The sequence below is a fragment of the Carassius gibelio genome, chromosome B13 (genome assembly GCF_023724105.1).
Source record: "Carassius gibelio isolate Cgi1373 ecotype wild population from Czech Republic chromosome B13, carGib1.2-hapl.c, whole genome shotgun sequence".
Classification (NCBI taxonomy): Eukaryota; Metazoa; Chordata; class Actinopteri; order Cypriniformes; family Cyprinidae; genus Carassius; species Carassius gibelio.
Genome location: NC_068408.1, coordinates 16,037,353 through 16,053,676, shown reverse-complemented (window position 1 = coordinate 16,053,676; position 16,324 = coordinate 16,037,353). Strand labels below are relative to the sequence as shown.

The following is a 16,324-nucleotide window of genomic DNA, read 5'->3' as shown; positions in this document are numbered from 1 at the left end:
AGTCATTACAGCGCTTGCTTGAAATTCCTCAAACATTCTGTTCTATTTCACCTTATTCTTCTTCGCCGTTGTCATCAACGTTTTCATCTACTAATACTGCCTGGTCATCATGTTTTGCTGTTGCTGCTAGTACACTGTATCTGCTTCAACGTCGTATTTCTCTACATCTCCTCCATCACCATCATCATCATCATCTTTGTCTTCTAGTTCATTTGTTCGACGTTTGCTTTGTTGTTCTACTGTTTATTTTTGTCTTTAGTTTTTTTCTTCATCATCATCTTAATTTTATACTTTGTCTTCTGATATTCATTCAGCTTCTATTCAAACGTGGATATTTTTGTAGATTATTTTAGCATTTAAGGGATGATTAATTCAAAAATGACAAATCCGAATTTGTCTTCTGTTGAACATAAAATCATATATTTTATTTATTTATTTATTTATTTATTTATTACATCTGTTTTAACTGGTCTTTTGTCTCTTGAATTTATTTAACCGATCCTTTTCACTTTGAGGATGGTGCTACACTGTGTTGATTCTCATACACAGCTGACTAAAAAAGCAGGATGCTTGCAACATGTTTCAGCTAATGTACCAAATTTCGGCAGCCATCTTTGCAGTAAATCTCTCTGAAATATTGTTGTTTCAACATGTCTTCACAGAAAATAACTGCATCATATAATCCAGAAGCACCACACCAAAAATAAAAGCATCAAACAATTCAAAAGCACCGCACCTCACAACTGGGTGTGTATTTCTGTCATGCCTTGATCTTCTGGATACAACAATGGCATTATTCCTCATTGTGAAAGAAACAAATGACATTAGAGTGTCATCAGTGTTTCAACTTACAGGCACACCATGTTGCACATTGCAAACATTTATCAGAATACACATTTTATTGACTTCTCTATTACAGACTTACTTCTCTCTCACACTGAAGTAATGCTATATGCCAGGTTTGTTGTACGACTTATGCCCGCAAGCATCAAGTACGCAAAGTGAAATGCAGGAAATGTAGGCTTTAGGACCCAGAATCACAGCTAAAAGGAGGCAGGACAAGGCTGACTCACTAAATATGTCTGAGGAATGAGAGATAGAGAGAGAGAGAGAGAGAGAGAGAGAGAAAGAGAGAAAGAGAGAGAGGGTGAGGTAGAAGTGAAGAGAAGAGGGGAAAGAGAGGAGACCGGAGCAGAGGTGATCTTGCCCTCATTAGTGTCAGGACTACAGGATGATTATGGGTTGAGAAGGGAATGATGGAAGCAAACAAAGTTCTTCATTTTGTGCCATCCGGTAAGATCCACATGCACTCTCACACATACAGTACACACACACACACACACACACACACACACATATGCACATGCTCCTGCACCGTCACGACTGAGAATCTGAGGGTTCCCTGAAATTTGAGACTGTGTACTAAACATGTGCAGCGGAGAGGGTGCATGCGTGTCTATGTGTTTTTGTAAGTTTTCTCTCTGTTGAATCCTGCAGGTCTGTGGATTGTTTTTCTCACACACTGCCACCGCCGCTGCTGCTGCTGGTGTTTTTTGGGGGTGCGTTATTCTGGAATGCAGGCGGGCTTTTTCAGGGCTGGTTTTCTGGAATGGGTCGTAAATGCTTTTACGCTGTTAATCTTAGTCGAGTAAACAGGAAAAAAGAAAAAAATGACATCACACACTTTCAGATACCCACACACAAATTGCAAAAGCACGCGCACGCAAATACAAATGAGGGAGAGGGAGACGTGAGAAAAGAAACAGATGCAAAACACTGATCAAAATCAAGTACCTGTAGGGAAGCGCTTGAAACAAAACCTATATGCCTGATCAGGCGGCACTTGTGTGTGTGTGCACGTGAAAACGAGCGGGTGTGTGTAGTTGGTAGTCTTCTGGGAGAGTAGGTCTTATTTGTACGCAATGTTGCTGTTCAATTTGTCTCATTGTGAGAAGTCAGTCTAATATCGCATGCAACACACATGCGCTGTCGTACAGCACAAGTGCACCTACATCGTTCTCTTTCTGCATTTCTGTTCGCTCAGAGCCACAGTGGGTAATAGAAAAGGGAAGACACTAAATTTTGTGGCTATCTTCCCGCCGATACACATGCACATGCACACACACACACACACACACACACACACACACATGCACACATACATAATAAGACTGATTTGCATCCTTCGCCTGAGGGTTGAGCTTCAAATCAGTTGATGTCTCAATTTTCTCTCCTCGCATGATTACGCGTGTGTTTCTCCATGTGTGTGTGACATACAGCATCAAGTGTGCATTTGATCAGGCTGTTGTAATTGACACTTACTTTGTGCCCATCTCGGCTTGTGGATAATCATTGTGGCACTCTGTCAATACCATAATTTCCACAAAATCTCAATGTCATTGGAGCAGGACCAGGGCCATAAGTGTGCCGTGGCTGCCTGAGAACTTTCATATTGGTGACCAATTGCTGCAACAGGATCGAAGTTGCTCAAACGGACGGATGAAAGAATAAAATTAACGACGGGACTAATGTAATAAGCTTTGTCCTTTGAATGACTGTCTTTCTCTCTAACGAGCATTGTGATTGCTCACCCGCCTCTCCTTACACACACATGAAAGGTGGACATTTTGTCCCAAGATTCCTTTATTTACGATTTCCCATCATGTTTGCATATTGAGCATCCTATTTGCACTGCAGATGGTGGGATATGAATAGATGTAATTTTCTGGAGGGCCAATTGACTTTGCGTGTCTGTGAGTCCCTTTATTAATCTGTGTATGTGCGTGTACAGTCATCTGCTGGGTCCCAGAGAGGTTGGTAATGCAGTTATGCATCTCTGACTTTTCTATTCCCCATTTGTCTTCCACCCGTTGTACATTACAGTCTGCAAGGGAAATTAGAATCACACATTCCTCTGTTTATCTCCTCTGTTTACGGTACACTATAAAATGGCCATATGGGCATCCTCTCTCATACAAAGAGCGGCGTCTGTGGGCACGAATGGAGCAGCCTTCGCAGACGTTCATACGATGGAGAGCTTGACCCTCTTCTGATTTACAGGCACGGCCGTAATGTGGATGTTTTCAGAGGCCCAAATATGTGTGCAATTTGCCAAATACTGCGTGTTGTTAGCTTGAGCCTAATTAAATGGGCATCTCTTCTGCTAAAAGTCTGATCCCAGATAGACATGCCTCTGCTTCTCCGTAATGGATTAAATATAGCTTGCGGGAAAAGTTACAAACGCTCCATCCTCACTTTCTGTTAGTGAATGTCAGAAAACCCCCTCTCGCATCCGCATGCACACACAAACACCCACACTCAGGCAAACAGACGCACCCCCCCACCCCTGGAGTAAACCTTAGATTGCTTCAAGATGTCGGAGGATGCCAGTGTTGATGAATTCCGACCTTTGATTGCGATGCTGCCCGTGCACCAGGGGAGATACCTCACACACATGCCACTTTTCTTATACGCATACGGCAGACAAACACACAGATGCGCATGGTCCAGCAGATGTTGTGCCAGGCTGTATGACAAACTGCATAAACTAGATACCATCATGGCCTTCAAATGTCAAATGGCCTTTCTGTTTTTGTTCAGAATTCACATTCCTCATATGATACAGCTGTATCCTTTTTCTGTTCTTTCTCGCTTGTGTTTTGTCTCCGGCTTGGTCTCCTCTTGTGGCGACGGTACTGTAGATTGTAAAAGGGAACGGTGGCCTGGCTTTAATAGAGGAAGAAGGGAATGTGCAAGCAATTAGCAGGAATCCCCCAGCAGAGCGCCGTTACGAAACCAGAGCAGCTGAGATATGAAGGAAAGGAAAAACTCTATTCCCTTGATGTACTGGACAATAGTGTCCATGCAAACACATTTAAGTTAAGCATTCCCTTGGTGCCGTGTGATTAAAGACGGCTGTCATGTTGAAGCATGTCAGCGCTGCGGTCTCTGGATCTTGACGTCCACCTTTCCCCTCAGTATCTCTGTCCCAAGAAGATGTTTTACAGGAATAAACGGCTTAAGAGATCAAGATCTGATGCCATCTTCATAATATTACCTAGGTTTTCCTGTTACTGTTTGGTGCGGTTTACTTTTGCACACACACTGCTCTGCGTATTTTCTCCTACGGCTTATAGAAAGTGAGATGAAGAGAGGCAGAGAGGGAGCAGCCGGCTCACATACGTCCATATAACATTGTGTGATGTGTGGAGTATGCATAGATCACTATCAGGGTCACCTGGTGATTGCTCCCATCACACTGAGAGAATGAGGTGAGACGGACACATCAGCCTAGCCGCATGCTGCAGAAACATCTCTGCCGTATGAAATTCATCTGAAAGCAAATGGCTGCAGCTTCAAGATTTCCCTGCAAATGGCCATGAACGGTTATTTCAACCGAATATTTGAAGAACATTATAACTGTATTACACCTTATTCCGTCAGAGGTTTAATAAATCTATTATCAGGATGGTATCTTCTCTATTACAATCAGAGGATCCTCAGATGACATGCCAACAGACTGCCTACAGTCTGTTCACTCATGCATATTGCACAAAAAAAAAAGAAGAAAAAAAAAGGCTGAAATCGCCTGTTCTGATATGATTGGCCGGTGCTATGTATGTTCTTTGAACATCTGAATAAAGATATTCAGTGTTTTAACAATGAAATTGAAATCAGTGAGCAAAACTGTATGTCTGACTTATGTCTGTGAAATCAACAGATCAACACTGCTGTGTCCTTGTTTTAATTAATTATGGTATTCATGCCAGAATACTATGTTTTAAATAAAATATAAAATGTGACCCTGGATCACAAAACATAAGAGATATTTATTTATTTTTATTTTTATTTATACATCAAGCTGTATAAATAAGCTTCCCATTGATGTATGGTTTATTAGGATGGGACAATTTTTGGCCGAGATACAACTATTAGAAAATCTGGAATCTGAGGGTTCAAAAAAAAATTTAAATAAAAATAAAATGGAGAAAATTGCCTTTGAAGTTGTCCAAAAGAAGTCCTTAAAAATTCATATTATTAATCAAAAATTAAGTTTTGATATATTTACGGTAGGAGATTTACAAAATATCTACATGGAACATGATCTTTAATTAATATCCTAAATACTTTTAGCATAAGTAAAAAAATTTATAATTTTGACCCAAACAATGTTTTGTTGGCTATACATTAGCTACAAAATATACCTGTGTGAGTTAAGACAAAAAACTAGCTGATTTCTTGCCACTCAGACCTTTTCCTATGTAAGTAGACTCTAGTTCTTGACCAGACTTCATGCAGAGAGCCAAAAGCTTCTTCCAGCAGAGGAGAATTGATGTATGCAGATGTTACACTTGCTTGAAGAAACTAATTCAGCTTGGCCTTTCTAAAATCTTTTAATGTGTGTTTATATGTTAAAGATCTGTAACATGCTCATTTGCTTGCAGAAACAGTCATTTTTCCTCATTTAATAATTATAGCATTGAGTTTTTCCCTCTATTACTCCCACAACAGCATGCATATTAATATTTCTCTGCCGCTTCCCATGGTTTATTTGTGGAGAGAATGCATCGTCAACTGTTTGGCTTTTTCTCTCCAGGAATATTCTGTCGAGCAGCCCCATGCACACACAACTCGGTGTCTCTCTCCTTCTCCTCGCCTCATCACACTCTTCCCTTATTCTCAAAGAAACAGTATGTGTGTATGTATAAGGGGTTGCACAGACTAATCAACTAGTTAACTTCAATGTTCATCAATGACACTTTAAACTTGATGTCGACTAGTTGCTAGGGTTGTAAATGTATGAGATTTTTATGGTATATTAATCACCTCAGAAAATATCATGGTATCACGGTATATATTGTGTACAAATACCAGAGTGACAATATACAATATACAAGTACAAATATCAGAAAGGATGGTAATGAAATTAATGCATAAATCTTAAACAATTAATTTTTTTACAAATGAAATCAAATGAAAATAACTTGTATATTTTTGTGTTTTCACAAAGGGCTGCACAACAGATATTAACTAAAAATGAGGGGAAAGCTATATTCCTTAAAAATGTTTCTATAAATTGTTATTATTATTTTAGAAGTAGGCTACGTTATAGTATACCGTATTTTCCGGACTATATCAAAATTAATTTGACATGAACCGGAGGAATGAACCGAGAGAAATGAACCAACAGAAAACATTATCGTCTACAGCCACGAGAGGGCGCTCTATGCTGCTTAGTGCTCCTGCAGTCTACCACTGAGCAGCGTAGAGCACCCTCTTGCGGCTGTAGACGGTAATGTTTTCTCTTGGTTCTTGGTTCTAAATAAATGCGACTTATAGTCCAGTGCGACTTATATATGTTTTTTTCCTCATCATGACGTATTTTTGGACTGAACTTTTATTTTCATGTGTTGTAGTGAAGAGCTTTGAGTGTCAGAATGTATTTGACAGTGGTTTTCTATAGGGATGCACAGAATATTTGGCAACCGAAATTGTTTGGCCAAAAATAGCAAAAAAATTTATTTCGGTGTTCGGTCGGATAAGTGAATAGGCCGAATAATATGTACTGAACAATGACTAACGCGACCAAATAGATATCAAAAAAAAAAAAAAAAAAAAAAAAAATATATATATATATATATATATATATTTAATGCACCAATTTTTTATATTTCAACGACTCACTCATGAACCTGCTTCATTTGTTTCATCACGGGATGAATCAGCGTTTTTGATCATTTCTATTTAATTAATAATTAGTTCATTGATAAATGCATTTTTAAGTCACTTTTCGCTATCTAGTGGTGAAACAATGCAATCCACACAAACTTTATTTGAAGCGCAGTTACTTTCAAAAGGTGATTTACTCTATTTTGATCACTGCCGAAGACATCAGTGTTTATATCTGAACTATAAATTTTACCCCAATATTTTTGTGATAATTTGAATTACTGTAAGATAGAAATAATACTGTGTAGTTGAAAAGACAGTGTGTGAAGATACTTCTTAACCGAACATGCAACTCTGTGTCAGCGGCAGTGCGAACACAGATTTGAATGATCCAGTAAGACTTTGTCCAAAGGTTTAATAGACTCGGGGAATCGCTGTCATTTAGAAATGAGATCAAGTGGGTTTCTGAATCGAGATCGTTCAACGATTAATCGTGCAGCTCTACTCCTATAGTACATTATGCTAAGATCGCGCGTGCACAGAATCCTTCAGCGTGGAAATGTTTTGTCAACACTGTTCAGTGATTTCACTGTTCAATAAAATAGATTAGAAACTGAAAAGTTCAAGCATATATTTCTTAATAACTAAATCTCTCTCTGTATCTGATTAAAAAAAAGCAGAAGTCTGTGAGAAATATAATGACCCAAAGACAAAAGAACTGATAAAAATTAGCTGTTATAGGAGCAATAGCCATGTGGGCAGCGTTGTCACATGCCATAGCTGTGCACAAGGTGTTTGAGTCTCAGCTTCAGACTTATTTGTTCATTAATGACGTCATCAGCGACTAGTCAACTTTGGATCAAATTTCTTCACATAAAAGTCGACTTTAAAAAATCTGAAGTCGTTCAGTATGTATGTGTGTCATTATTGGTCTTCAGAAGGAATTCCCTCTCTAAGCAGTTGGAGACTAGAGTGCCAAAGAGCCTGCAGGCATATTAAGCCCCTCTCTTTCCTTCTTGCTCTCTCGTAGAGCAGGGCTGTAAGTGACATTAAAAAGTGTCAGAAAGCTCCTTTAATCTGTCTCTCTTTCTGTCTTTCTGTTTAGTAGAGGTGTATACGCTTAATGACCACCACTCTACACACTGCTAGACAACCAAAATACCATCACAGCCTGCAAGAGGCAGCTTTCTCTCTCTCATACCTTATCTCTTACATAGCCAGTCATACAGTATCTGTGTCAAAGCATGGCCCTTCTCGTACAGGTACTGCCGGATTAAAAGATCTCAAAAACCTCTGAAAAAAGGTCTGTGAAATAACAGTGACTAAGCAGCATTTCTAAACCCAAAGCACATGCTTTCTGCATTTGTACCTTCTCTTATGATATTACAGCTGTAATAGCTTATGTAAATATGCATTCACATGTTTGATGTGCTTTTAAATTTCAGGCCATGTGCCCTGTTTCTTACCTCCAATTTTTTAATGCACATTGTCCATTTGTCAGGGCAGGGATTAATGTTTTTGGTCTGCTAGAACATGGTGCCATATGGCTGGATGTACCAGCCTCGCAAACTCAATTTGCTAGATTTATTTATTTTTTGGACATTATGCAAACTTGCCGAGATTGAGCCGTGAGATTTCCATGACAAATTAATTCCTCTCTTGATGAAAAAGATAGAGGGATAGTTCTCCCAAAAATGTTGTAATCATTTATTCACTTTTACGTCGTTCCAGACCTCTAGATTTTCTTGCTTCTGTGGAATACGAAAGATGTTTTGAAGAATATTGAAACTATATGGGGATGGGGCTAATGAGCTCTGAAAAAAAAAAAAAAAAACATTATAAAACGTTCGTAAAGTAGTGCATACGACTTAATCCAATATATTCCAAGTCCTCTGAAGATGTACGATAACTTTGAGATAAATATTTTTTTGCATATCTGGTGTGATTTTTCAGTTTCTTATTAGCTAAATGTATGTTACTTATGTTGACTAAAATGCTGTTTTAGTAAGTAATAAGAACTCAAATTAATTAAATTCGACTTGATAAAATATTGCTAAAATTTAATAGATATTTTCATCAAAATACAAAATGCTAAATACTTGTTACACGTAACATATACTTACTATTGTAATAACAATAATTATGTGTTATTTAACCCTAATCCATACTGTAACCTAACCTATGTACATTCAGTTAATTAATATTGATCAGTATTAAATGTAAATGACATTGTCACCTTAAAATAAAGTGTGACCAAAAAAGTTAAATAAAGTCATCTTATGTGTACTAACATTTAAATGAATCATTTGATAAAATGCACTTATTTTGTACATAGGCCTTTATGTTTTTTATATTGTGCTTATATATAAAAAATTAAAAAAAACTACATGTAATTATTAGAGCCGGGACTTTAACGCGTTAATTGAGATTAATTAATTACACAAAAAATAACGCGTTAACTAAGAAAAATTTAATTACAGAAAAAAAAATTCCCGCATTTTTAATAACGTATTTTTGCACCGCAGAACGTTTCTCACTGGATGAGTTTCGGCGGGACCGATTATACTGGAGCACCAACTAGCGTTCGCATATCACCGCAGCACATGATCGAGCCTCAAGTATCACCTCAACGCAAAACATATAGCAGCTAGCGTGGACTTTACACTTTATTTTGAACTATGTTATTATTTTGTTGGTGCAACTGGCAGTTTATGTTGAACTCTTTATTGTTTTGGCCAAGGTTATTGAGAGTTGGACTTAGTATGTTATGGCCTCTGAAACAACAGAGAGATGTTTTCTAATAGTCAGTGTTTCCAATGTTCTGAATGTAATTGACAGTATTGTGTTTTACTTAAAAAACACTTTACAGAAAGTTCCAGCACCTATAAGCTTCCTGAAATTCTGAAATGTACTATTTCTAAATTGTTTCTAAATATGCTATTGCTACACTTCATGGCAAAAATTGCACTGGTCTGCTAGACAATATTTTGTTGCTTAAGCTTATGTATTCAGTCATTATTCAATGGTATACTATAAATCCATGTGAAAAAAAACTTCTCACTGTTCTCAGGTCAAATATTTATATGCGATTAATTTCGATTAATTAATTACAAAGCCTCTAATTAATTAGATTAATTTTTTTAATCGAGTCCCGGCCCTAGTAATTATGTCATTTAGACTGTTGACCTCTTAACCAACCCTTAAACCAAACCATACCGCAAAACCTGTTCCTAAAATTAACCATATCCCACCTCAATAGCAGCAAAAGGGTTCTGCAACACAACATGAACACAATACATATTTTGGGTTACACCTCATTTTAACATGTCCTTTTTACTGTGTAATTACACCAATGATTAACATCAAATAACAACATGTTCTTACTGTAGGGTTAGGTTTATGCTTTGGTTATGTAAAGTTAATTGCTTGTAACTATGCATAATTTACTGGTATCACTGTAATTAAATTAAAGTGTTACTTTTTGATGCAAGTAAAGACAACTAATATAAAGTGTGAGTTTATGAAAAATTCCAGTTAGTGCTCTGCAGTATGATGCATGTAAAAAAGACACATCAAGATGAGTCATGACATGTTTGATGTCAATAATGAGACACGAAAACCAGAGACTTCTATGTTTTTTTTTTTTTAAAGAAATTACAAAATGTACATTTGAGTTGTGATCATAGATGTTTATTTTGATATGCATGACAGCTGTAATCAGTTCTGAAGAACTAGATGCATCAGGGCTGCAAAACTTCTGCTGCACTTATTATGAGGTTCAATTTCAAAGAAGAATATCACATTAAGGTTACTGTCTTGAAGGAAGTAGTGAGATCGAGCGGCTGTCTTGTGTGACCTAGCACTTCTAAGATGAGCGTATTTAACTGTGTGTGTGTTTGTGTGTTTGAGAGCGAGGGAGGACAGCTTTACTACACACTCTCGCTTTCACACCATACAAACTACACATTCACTTCGGCCGTGCAACAACATGCTTGCTCTTGCATGGTTGTTTCATCTTCGCACACTTTGTCTGTTAATTTGCATTATTCGCCAGAGAGAGTTCGGTCATCTCGACAGTATTTTTCTAGCGTGTCTGGTCTTGTCTTGAGAAAAAAATAAAAAATGAAAGCAAGGAGAGAAGGAAAGAGAGAGAGAGAAAGAGAGTGATTCTGAGGCATATTTGATGTTTTATGCTCTTTATCTTGAGTACGTAACTGAATACATACACAGGCTGTTTGTGGTTTTGTTGCACACTAACCGCATACATGAGTATTTCTTAACAACCAGACCACCAAGCTTTAAAGAGACACCCCTCTCACTGCTCACTGGCGCAGAGAGCCTGAAATTGCCTGTGTGTGTATGTGTGTAAAGGGAAAGAACTCACTGGTTACTAAGCTTCGGTCTGTGACTCACACATTAGCTTATCTCTGTAGCTGAACTGAAATCTAGTCATGGTATTAAATTCAAATGCAAACAAAGATGATCCGTGTGTTTGAGAGTAAAACTACATTGACGTTCAAATATTCATGCGCGCGCACACACACACAAACACACAAAGACCTGTTCTGCCAGCTCTTTGCTTCCTGTTTGCCAAGACAGCACTTCCTGTGTTAGTAATGATGATCCGATATTAGGAGCCTGTTCACTACCCAGCCTGCACCAGGTATTTTCTGTTCGCTTTAGATTTGAGTTATCATTTGTCCATGTTTCCTTGCATTAATGTGATTAGCAGGATTTATTTTAATCAAGATTTGTTCCAAAAACAGCTTTCTGTTTAGTCTTTTTGTCCCTCCTCTTATCTCTCATTCTTTCAGCACATTGGCTTTGATCACGTCTCCATGTAAAAAAAAAAATGTTTCCTCTGGTTTTCAGGAAATGTGATTATAGAAGAGACTATGAAGAAAAAGCGAGAGAGTTTCGCATTTCAAACATGAATGAATAAAACAGTAAAGGTGAATTTAAAACAACAGGTCTTGACGGATCTGTTTGTGCTTCATGCATCCTGCCTGTGTGAGGATTCGAATGCAAACATTAGCTTGTTTGATTTGATGTCTGTTTTGGCTTGGTCTGTGTCCTAGTGTTGGCCAGTATGCTCAATTATCATATCGTCCTATAGTCATCATGTGAGATCGCGAAACATGATATTATCCTGCAAATTTATTTAATTATTTATTTACTTCATTTCATTTGTTTTTAATATGAATGAATTTGTATTTAACATAAGTGTAAAAGAAACATTGTAAGTTATTCTAATTATATTGCTTATATTTCCTAAGTCATTCGAACAGTAGCTATAGAAAACTAGCAAATAACATTTACAATACTTTCTCAAAAAATATCTTCATTGACTTCAGTCTAGCATTAGTATATGCCCTCTAAAACACTCCCGTTATAATCAGTGCCGCTATCTACACGGTATAATTAAGAAATCTCTTATACTCGCGTTGCACTTATATCTGCACTTTATTGTTTTTGTTTATAGAATTCACGAGAGAGCAGAATTCAGTCAGTGATTGTGCACTGAACAACACAACGCCGTTGTTTCAGACTAATCTAGACACCTCTGATTAGCCAATGCGTTCATAAAGTCAAGGGAATTGTGTGTGATTGTGAACACTGTAAAATCGCCTAAAAAGAAAAATTATGAAACAAATAAGCCCTAATATTAATTATATAGTATTACTTGCCTGATGATATTGATAATAATAATAAAAATAAATAATAATCATCATCTATCAAAGGCATCGTCGTTTATACATGCTACTATCTTTTGTCAGCACAACCCTACTGCGTACCGTACCTACAGTTACCTCTAAAAAGGAAGTGAGATGCTTGCCGTCCCTGGACCTGAGTGATTTAATGCTGAAAGTGCCGCAGCACCACTTCCTCTATCAGTCCTGCTCGCTTCCTTTGCATATCGACATGCATCTGCGGTGGAAATAAGCATGCAGTAACACGGCATTAGAGAAATATCTTTAGATCAGACGTTGAGCCAGGGGTTGGTAAAGGTTGGTCACACAGTACCCATAGCTGGAGGCAGCAGAGACGAAGTACCCAGTGAAAGGTCAGAGTGGGGGTAAATAGCACAGTGACTGCGTCCCCTCCGGAGGGCCTGTAGCCATGGCTGGGCTAAAGGTGTTTTGTCTGTAGGGACGGTTCTGACAGGAACACACACAGAATACCAATCGGCTGCTGTGTCGTCACTGACTTTGAATGGCAGGGGAGGGAGAGAGTCGTTTTTTTATCGTCTGCCTCACCAGCTTACTCTTGGCTTCCTAAATTATGTTACAGCAGGAGGACATTTAAAGAATTATGGGTTTGCTGGCTCAAGCCATTTATGCAAATGCTAATGCATGTCTTTGATTAGAGCTGGGTGGGTTGTGAGCATCATGTAATAGCAGTGTGTGAGGTGAAATGCTAAAACCTGCCTGTTTGCTGTTTGCAGTAATCTACTGTGAGAGAGTGACCTTATACTGTGACCTTGGGGCTTTTACTGTGATCATAGACCTCAGTCAGTGTAAAAGCTGTATTTGATTGGACACAAACACCTATGAGACTGCATAAGATATGTTTTTTTTTTTTTTTTTGTACTGTGGTTAGGTTTGATTTGTATTGTGATGTACCTGGGCTTTGATTATTCAAAAATATGCAAAAATAGAACCTTAAACAAAAGTCTTCTGAAAACTCCTGGTTGCAAAAATTAGACTTGAATTAGAGCTTAAGCATGTGTTAATCGTACATGTGTTTTTTGTACATTTGAAGGGACACCAATAACTTTCATATATAAAACCTGTAAAATTTCAAATTAAAGTGACTGCTTCAGCAAATGTACGAAATATATTTAATCAAACAGCTTTCCATCTTTTATTTGTATTGAAACGCATTCAGATCAACACATCAGCATCAAAATGCGGTTATGATGTAATTTGTCGGAAATGGCCTTTCAATTTATTTACTGGCATTTTGGCAACAGGTCCTTTTCACACACGGACAATTCTGTTAAATGAATGCAGGGTCGTAACCACATTTCGGGGGACAAGCTCCTCACTACCCACCCCCCTAAAATAATCAGATATGGACAAATGGTCCCCCATCCCATATTTCCAATATCAATCTGCTGCGCTCCATTACGCTCCACTCTCTGTGTTATGTTTCAAATTTAAATTCTCAGGATAGTCTGTCTCTGTAGTCTAGCAGTGTCAAAACATTTGAGATGGCAACTCAAATCAAAGGAGGAAGAGTTTACTGTTCACAGACATGAATCCAGTGCAATGATTTAGTTTTAAAGATCAATAAGTGTGAAATAAGTAGCTAGACATTTAGAAAGCAACACTATTTTGTGAAAGATTCTACCAACACTAATATCTAATAAAAAGGATGCTACTTTATGTGGTCAAATTTCAGTTTTAAATTGAAAACAGCCAATAACATTTATGCAATGGAATTTATACATTTATATCACTTTCAGTCTTCCATTAGATTCAATAAAAATGACATTTGTACCCTTTGCAACATCAGTTGTTTTTTTTCTCCTGGTGTTTAAGACCTTGAATTAATGGAAAAAGGTGTGTATTTTAAGTCTCCTATTGTTTAATGTATTGTGAACATATTGAAAGCATCTAAAATGTAAAGCCTTGTAAGACTTTGTAAGTCCTGTGTGGCGCTTATTAGGAAATGATGAAACTAAGTCATATTTAATGCAAGTTTATTTAATTTTACAGTGTAACATCAACATGTTTCGCACATTTAATAATGTGCATGTGTGTGTGTGTGTGGGTGTGTGTTTGTGGGTTGTCACAATACTAATGAGATCACACTGCCTTGAGACAGTACAACATATTGAACAGACTGCTCTTCTAACGCTCACAACCTTGTTTTGGTTGGCTTCAAATTAATAACACAAAAGCTGTCAGAATAACCCTCAAGAAATTATTGTAGAAAATGATTTAGTTAGAGACATGAGCATGAGGGCGTTAGCCTAGCCATGTCTTTGTTATATACGAATCTTCAGTCTTCAATGAGGGTTTTTTATTGATTTTAAATAAGTGCTAATTTAAGGCACATTATGAGGGTTGTCAAGCATTAAGAGGCTTCTTAAGTTGGACTGGGCAGTCTCAGCTGATTGGAGTTTCAAATCAGCTTTATATTTAGACAATCTGTTTCCTGCGCTGACACATTCTGCTTTTTTACATCCTGCTGCATATAACGGCACAGCAGCTTTTTGGGCTGTCACTGAAGAGAAATATGAGACAAACTCTCTGTCAGTTCGTCTGATGTAGTCTGTTCACTGTACAACAGGACGAGACTTGTGCAAGTTTGTGTGTGTTGGTGTAAGTGTATTATGTTCCTGTTCCAAAATGTGAGTGCTGTGGTACACTTGTGCCAGCCGTACATGCATACTCTCTTTAGACAGGGTTTTTAGCTGGAAAGGGAGGTCCCTGACAATTAAGGGAGTCAGAAAGTGGGAAAAGAGAAACCTCAGTCACGGCTGACTTCACCTCATAAATATCCCCTTAAACTGCACCAAATGACTGTAGGCCACAGGTGTGGGAGAATGTGCGCTGGTTCCATGTGCATGTGTTTATGCCTGAGTGTGAGCATGTTGGAATAAATACACGGGTTTGTGTGTGTGTATCAATGTAATTGTGCTTTGGAGTGTGTCTGGCTGTTTAGACCATCATAAGGGCGTGTGTGTGTGTGTGGCATAATCACATTTGCATATTCATATTGATTCTTGGGTCATGGGACAACTTCAACTGATATTATTTTTTGGAAAGAAATCAGAGATTAACACCGGAATGTTCTGAACACAAATTGTTTTGTATTGTCTTTGACCATAACTCACAGTTTTCACATCCATCAAAATATATATTCAATTTAATAACAACAGAGATATAAATATGCATATTTCAATAACAAATTACTACTGTATCCTGACAGAAGAAGGAGGTTAATTAAACAAATATTTTTCTTTTAAAAGGAATTTGTCAACCCCCAAAACCTTTTAAAAAATCAAAGTCTTTATCCTGAAGCTCCTCTTTAGATATGCTATGAGGACAAAATGTCACACAGACAAGTTCACTAGTGGGTTAATACAATAAAATAAATGTAAGTAATTAGGCTCATATTTTCACAGGTCACAGCCATAATATGTCAACTCTAAATTGTAAATAAATTGTTTGGGATTTTTAAATAATTTCCCTAATTTTGAATTGATCTTGGTAGTAGCAACCAATCTCAGAAGAAAAAATGCTTCTAGATTTTTTTATTTTTTTTGTCAAAGCTGTAATATTTCCTGTCTTAGTGTGGTGACAACAGATGGAGCTGAATATCAGTTTGAAACTATCCTGTAGTCTCAATTAATTAATTCAAAATGTATTAATTACTTTATTCTTAATTCTTAATTAATATTTATGATAGCTGTTTTACACATTATTTTTTTGTCTGTTGGCGTGGACATTTATTGAGAGTAAAAATGCGTTTTGGGAGAAAATAGGTGCCAGAGACAGCACCCGAACGTGTTAATTCCTGTACAGATAACCTTTCATTTTTGTAGCCTGTTTTGTCCCAGTACTTAAGGATCAGTGCTTGATCAAACCTGCTTTATTCTCTTACAGTAATCCGAAACACTTACTCATGCTGTGTTATTTAACAC

General features: G+C 37.4%; 1 protein-coding gene across 7 annotated transcripts in view; it reads left to right on the top strand.

The window, feature by feature from the left end:
• Positions 1 to 16,324, top strand: part of LOC127970170 (solute carrier family 4 member 11) — a 70,769-nt gene that overhangs the window by 4,159 nt on the left and 50,286 nt on the right. The window contains exon 1 of one of the 7 annotated variants that reach the window (XM_052572474.1): positions 1,117 to 1,293. The exons of 2 other annotated variants lie outside the window; for them this stretch is intronic. In XM_052572474.1, coding sequence (XP_052428434.1) covers positions 1,254 to 1,293 — 40 coding nt within the window. In that variant the 5' untranslated portion in view covers positions 1,117 to 1,253. Of the gene's footprint in view, positions 1 to 1,116; positions 1,294 to 11,207; positions 11,333 to 16,324 lie in introns of those variants that run through there. 4 more of the 7 variants (XM_052572477.1, XM_052572478.1, XM_052572479.1 and 1 more) reach the window with 4 other exon arrangements.